At 45.1% G+C, this 7084-nt stretch overlaps 1 protein-coding gene across 1 annotated transcript in view; it reads right to left on the bottom strand.

Moving 5' to 3' along the window:
• The window catches only part of SATB2 (SATB homeobox 2), a 113616-nt gene extending 108107 nt beyond the window's left edge, over positions 1–5509 (bottom strand). Inside the window, exon 1 of the mRNA XM_009643572.2 lies at positions 5338–5509. Within this exon, the coding sequence (XP_009641867.1) occupies positions 5338–5509 (172 nt within the window). The remainder of the gene's footprint in view (positions 1–5337) is intronic.
• Positions 5510–7084: the final 1575 nt, after the last annotated feature.

Genomic DNA, 7084 nt, shown 5'->3' with positions numbered 1-7084 from the left:
TAACCCTCTTGGACCAGCTTAGGCAAATCCATTCCCTCATTGTCATTTACACCCTTTGGATATTTGTACGCATGGTTATAATCCTGTAAGTGGCATGATGGTCATACTGGTCTCACAAAGGCTAGCCAGAGAGAAGCAGCCCGGCATTCTAGCTGCCACATTCTCACACACAGCAGCCTGGGCTTTGAACTGATATACTAAATGTCACCACAGCAAACAGATCCAGTCTTTGCTTTGAAATACAACTTAAATGCAGGCCGCAAGTGCAAGAGGCCTCCAGTTAACAGCAGAGAGCAGGGCTGAGCTCACATATTTAGACCCTTGAGGAAAATGAACACGCTTGCAGTCTGGGTTCCTTCCTGTCCCAGCCATGTGCACTACGGATCCAGAGGAGAGCCCTTACGTGTCTGTGCCTTGGTTTCCTTGCTATACAGTCAGGAGAGCCATCTTTCTCCCTTGCTGCAGCTCACTTGCAAGGACAGCTCCATTAGTGCTCTGGAGCGCAATGCTCTGCAGAAGCACCGAAGTCAAGCCAAGCCAATCCAAGACTGTCTTACACCTTCCTGTGGCTGCAAGCAACATCAGAGCCTCACAGGCAAGGCAGCTGGAGAAGGACAGTTGGTCCCAAGATACACCTCTGGGTGTCATGACATTAGGGCAGAGGTGCCCCATCAGCTCTGGCCAGATGCCGACTGGCAGCAACACAATTCTCCTCTTGCCCACTCCAGTCATGCAAGGGTGACAGGGCCGATGCTGTCTGACCTCAGCTTGCTAAGTCATGGTCCCCACAGAGCATCGCTCTCCTCCATGCCCAGCTACTGCACATGGCAAGGCAAGATCTTAAACCCTTTCTGTTTCTCATTGTCTTACACCTTCCCCACTGACCACTGCCAGCCTCTCCTTCCAGCCTTCCACTCCAACCAGCTGCCCCCTGCTCTCTGAAGCCGTAAGGCTTCCCACCCTGCAGCCAGTGCACAGCACTAGAAGAATCCGGGCAGCATGAAGAGGGGTCTCCAAGGCATTAACGCAAAGCACTACCTCTTGCGATGGCTCTGCTCATGGCAATACATTGCTCAAGAACCAGGGCTTGGCAATCTCTACAGTGACAGGGATTAGAAAGATCTAATGTTTCTCTCGCTCTCTGTTAACTTTCCTCCGCTGTTTTCTCACCCCTCCTTCTGCTCCACTTGGCATCGCAGCACCATTTCACTCTTCTGTACACCCCTTTCCTTGTGGTGGCCACACACAGCAACTAACCCTAACAACTACTTTGCCAGCACCCAGCTCAAGCTGCCCACAAACAGCAGTCAGGGCAGGCACTCCACGCTGCCCTGCCAGCACACCTAGCAGAAGCACCTGGGAGGAGAAGGCAAAGCCATTTTAATGACACAGCCATCTTTGCGAGTTTTTGCAGACAACGTGCACCAGTTCTGTGCATATCCTCACAACAGCTAACAAGGAACTGGTCAAAAGAAAAAATTATATACATATATCCACAAGAAATCCCACTATTTTCTTTTTCATATGGATTCTAAGAAAGTAGAGCTTGCTAAAAGTGTCGAACTAGCACTGTTCTTCCTCCACCCCACACTGAGGGGGCAATCAGCTTTCACAGCAGATCCCAAAGCTTCAGGACTGCACGCAGGGTACACCAGATTGCAGCTACTTTCATACTAGTTTGGTCCCAGCACTCAGCACTATACACTGTATCTAGCCCCTACCAGTTCCCTTCTCTTGCACAGCCCAGTGAGAATACCCCACCCACTAAAAAAAAAGAAAAAATTGCATCAGGGCATGTAAATTTTATTAAACTACACAGAGAACAGGTGCCCCTTTAAAGCATGACTTTTTCTCTCCGGAAGGCACATGTAGCAGGTTCCCTAGTGTCAGGTGTAGACTCAAGTGATGAAAGAAAAATACATAAATGTTTATTAAACCTTTGTTGCCATTCACACCACCAATTTTCACACCCCAGTGCCAAGCTGTTAACGAATTCCCATGCTGTTCCAGTAGACTTTTCACAGCTCCTGTCAGAAAAGGGAAGTTTCACGAGGGCAGCACTCGCTGGAAAAGTCTCTGCTCTTGCCATCATCAACAAAAAATGTTCACAACCAGCTGTTTGTGGAATAAATGTGTCCTGCCCAAACTGTGTGGGAATAAAGAGCTCCTTCCAGTAAGGCATGTGGCCACCTTCATGTATACCTCCTGATACATATTTGTCTCAAGATTATTTATGCTAAGAATTCTCAATTTGCCCAATGACCAGGACTAAAAATTAGCCGCGATAAGCCAAGTGACCACAAGCTGGTACATGAGGCTCCAGGCCAGGTGGCAGCTGTGTGTGAAGGCTACAGCTCATATGCTCGAACACGGCGTCACCTCCCTGGGGAGCTCTGCAGCTCTAGGCTGCTGCCCAGGCAGGCAGCCCCACGGCTGGGCTCCTTTGGGCACATAGACCCCTCAGGGAGGCAACGCAGCACCTACCCCTCCGTGCCACGTTCCCTTTCTGGCACCCAGACTCCGCCGTGCTGCTGTACAGCTGGCAAGTGTGAGGCAGGGCCCTGCACGCAAGGCGCACACCGCCTGCTCGAGCCTCAGCAGGTCTGTAGAAGTGCCATGGCGAACTGCAGAGAAGGCGGTGTGAAATGGCACAGCAACTCTCTCTGCTGCCACAACTCCTCTTTTCCCCCACATCTAGCTCTTTTATCTGCCACTGGAGACCCCGTTCTAAAAGGAACAGGCAAAGGCAAGATGTTTCCCACAAGATGAAGTGAACATTGCTACTCCTCTCAGAGTCATCCAAAACAAGAGGGGGGCGAAATGAAACACTTTCCAACACCTCAAAAGGTGACAATTATTACACGCTACATTACAGCTTAGACAGCCTTTACAATACAAAAGCTTTGACAAGCTCACATTTACTTTGTCCCTGGAGGGCATGGGGACACCTAACTCATGTCAGTGTTTTGTGAAGCACGTTGCTCAAAGCTTTGCCATTTTGAAAAATGCACCTGAGGATCTTCAACTTCTCATGCAGATCCTGTAATTCAGCTGATCATAAAGCATAAAGAAGAACTAAGTGACTGTTTATCACTGTACATTGCTAAATGAAATCAATCCCAAGCACTAGAACAGAAGCAGACTTTTCCTACCACCAGAATGAATAAAGCAAATAGCTTTATTTGTTTCCCTCTTTTTAATATCAGAAAATTGTGTTCCCAAATAAATCCTTATATCAACGATTTAGCAGCATGCTTCTGTCAACCCTAGTTGACAGATTATAGCCCAATATTCTATAAATTTTCTCATTAAACTAAACAATCTCAGAGATCTATCAGCACCCTGTCTCTGCCTGTACCTCATCTCTCAGCTTGCAGACAGCTAGCACAGAAGCAAGATACTACAGAATATGCTGCATACTTCAGCTTCATATCTTAAAATCAGCATGACCTGCAGTGTTTGCCCAGGATGTATAAAAGCCTTTGGAGAACTGGTCCTTTCAGCGTGAGGGTAAATAAACCGACCAAGTAAGAGATTTGTTAGCTGATGGATCTTTAAGGTATTTTCTGTCGTTTCTAAATATTATACTATCTGATGTTTTCTAGTAGAAGGTAATCGCTGCCTTTAAAGACAAAAACACCGAAATCTTTTCTTTTAGACTAATTACAACAATTAGAGATTCAACTTTTATTTTCTAGACAAGTTATTCGAGCAACACATCAAGCTCCATAGTAGTATCTGAACCTGCTCACTGTCAAAGCCTGTAGTTCAAAAATGCAGTGGCCGTTTCCTCCCTGCACAGTGACTGATTTCCTTCATGAGTCAATCTGTCTCTCCTCCTCGCTATTCTCACACCAGAGAGATGCTGCAAAAGCAAGGTTCCCCCAAGTGAGATGCTCAGCCAGCGTGGATCACTGCACTGAATGGCATGCCTCCTTGGAGCAGGTTTCTTACAAAGCCCATTCCCCTTTGTAAGTGCCAAGAATCAAATCTTGGCCACCTAATGCAGCATGTTCCACATGTTAGCTCGCAACACATTGAGCAACTGTGTTAACTGAGATGGATAGTGCTGTCAAACAGGAAGCTGGCTCACCAGGATGGAAACAATGGGATACGCTGACCTTTTACATTTAGAAAAAAAGCATCCCTAAAATGACATTAAATGTTTCACACTAAAAACCAAAACAACTACCTTCTTGCAGAGCTTTTATTACCGTATTGTGTAAATAAACACATGTGCATGAGTTCTGCCTGTATGCAGAACCTGAGCCTCTCTCACAGAGCAGAGGCTGAGGAAGGAAATGAATCATTATCACCCTGCTTGGAAAGAAGTTTGTACATGGACCACTGTGCTATTAACCGCTGCCTGGAACTCCTGGATTCGACACCATGGCTACTCCCTCTGTTCACACGTTCAAATGCCTAGCTATACAAAATAACTCAAACCAGCAAATAAAATCCAAATCCCCAGGCAAAGCTCCTGTGTGCACAAAGCTCCTATGCGCACTCTAAATGTGCACAGGTTTTACTGATGACACGGAGATGAAACGGAAACTTACAGGCTTCTCATCCAAAAGAATTAAGCACTGAAATAACCTGTTTAGTATAAAAAAGCCTCTTGAAATGCGAAGTTCATTCTGGAAAGATTTTTCCCAACCCACCACCTCCTGCCCATCTTCCTCAAGATTAGGATTTTTGGTTTGTTTTTTTCAAGCTGATATTTTGGGTAGAGAGAGGAAAACTTTGTTTATTTTAAGATCTCGCTGCTACTGGAGAATCATCTCTAAGTGGAAGGGACTGTAGAGCTTTACAAAGAGCTTTGCAGCAATATAGTAGGTAAGTGCAAACAGAAAAATCTGCCTGCATGTTTAGCACTACAACTACTGGCCGTAAGAGAGCACGTATATATATAACCATTATATACAACCTATAATTTTAAAAATGAAAGGCTATAATATGCTGTTCAAAATGGCCCTGATACAAAGAGGAATACCAGATACCATCTAGCTGTACGCCTAGAGGTTCTACCCAGCTCTTCTGTGCTGACTTCCTCGAAGCAGCAACCTGCCTCGTGGTACAGAACAAATGTGTCATGAATATGCTGACTGATCATTATCACCATATTTCACACTTCAGCAAGATCCAGATAATGCTTTCTAGGCAGGCTAACAAGGTAGGGCTTGTTGTACACCTAGTTTAAGATTAAGCAATCAACACAACTGGCATAACCACTTCCAAGATTTGCCACCAATTTTCTTGCTTTCTCCTTACATCGTACAGCCTCAGGTGCTGTCTTCTACCAGTGCAGAGAAGAGGGAAAAGAACTTTATTGAATACCTTGTGCCTGAGCTGCAGAACTGTGGGAATACCCCAGAGCCAGGAGCGCTGTCTCCACCAGCTGGCTAAAGAGCACATCTTTGCGAACCAGAACGAACTCAGCATGCTCTTCTCGATTATCGTATTCAAGAGAGGCGTCCGACTGCTCCACCACACAAAAGACTGGAATCATCAAACCTAGATGGAAAAAAAAACCACAACAAAACATCAGTAAGAGAGGAACAAAAAGTGTGTCATACATCTCTGATTGAAGCTGTAAATTAAAACACCTCCTAGAAGGCTCATCTTAAGTGGAAATCTGCCTTTCTTCCCTGTGGGATAGCTTTTGTTTTCTTTCCAAGGGAAATACTGAAGTCTCATCACTTGACTCATTTAAAAACCACACTAAAAGCTCCAGAGAATACAATTCAGGAACAGAATCACAGTCAGCATGAGGACGAATAAGATTTCCTAATAAGACCTTTTCAACATTGCAGAACTTTTCTACAGTTCCATGAACGCCCCTATTCCTCCAGGTCAGGGCTTCTCCACATTCAGCCATAGGAAAACCTGACGCACAAATGCCACTTCTGCTTCTCTCCACACAGTGAACATCTGGAGGTATCAGCAGAGGCTAGTCCCATATTGCAGTTCTTGGCTGGGGTAGGTTTATTTGCCTGTTTTCAGACCATGGCCAGTCTTCTCACCATGCAAGGAAAATACCCTTGCATTGATTTTGATGAAAATGATGATCTTGTGTTGGCAGCTGATGGTCATACAGACCCAGAGAGGCCAGTGGCTGTTCTCCCACCACATGTATGATGAGAGTGAGAACAGCTCTCCTCGAAAGGAGATCAAGGATGTGGAGGAACCACAGAAGTGGAAAACTCAGGGGGTGGTCTGGATTCAATTTTGTTCTGTTTCACTGTAAATTTACTTTTGTGGTTACAGGATCAAGTCATCTATGGCAATAAATTGTGGGGCATGAACTTAAACGGATTCAATACTACTACAGACAGTAGAGAAACGAGCCAATTTGCCAGACGGCCCTACAGTACTTGAAACGCCTGCACGGAGGGAAGATGGAACAGACAGAAAACCTACAGAACTGCATGGCCATTTCCATCTCCTGCTACAGGCCAGGCTGTAGTCAGGGCAAAGGCAAACACATTACTTCCAGTCACAGAAATTTATTAACTGTTTACGTACAATTTGTTAGCCCCTAGACAAACTAGAAAATATTGGGCAGAGACAAATCTCAGCCTAAAGCAGTCCTCCAAATGTGCTATCTAAGGCCCGTAATACTGCCAGAAAGTTCACTTCTCACTCCTGTTCTTCAGAATGAAATGCAATCATTTCCAGTAGGTAACAACTATGAAGAGTAACTGAGTAGATTTATGAAAGGCCAGACACAAATCTCTATTCCTGGACCAGCCACTTCTTTAAGGGAAAAAGAGGAGAAAGCCACATTTCTGCTCTCCTTCTGTACAAAGTCAGTTAAATATCTTCAAGACCTTCTACTGTCAGTAGCTTCAGTATCTACAAACCAATAGTATATATCCCTTCAGAGGAGTCACACCAGTTCTGCCCTGAAATAGATACAGTCACACCAGTAACAACTGCTAAGAGACTTAAATCCTCCTTGTCTCGAATTTGCAGAGACTAGATATACTTTAAAATATATTTTAGACACACAATTCTCATTTAGTAACCTATCAGGCATGGAGTGGCTCACAGTCTGACATTCTAACTGCAGGCCAGCAGCAGC

Source organism: Egretta garzetta, unplaced genomic scaffold (assembly GCF_000687185.1).
Source record: "Egretta garzetta isolate BGI_Z169 unplaced genomic scaffold, ASM68718v1 scaffold297, whole genome shotgun sequence".
NCBI lineage: Eukaryota > Metazoa > Chordata > Aves > Pelecaniformes > Ardeidae > Egretta > Egretta garzetta.
Note: the sequence above shows the minus strand (reverse complement) of the source record. Positions and strands in the feature narration are given on the sequence as shown.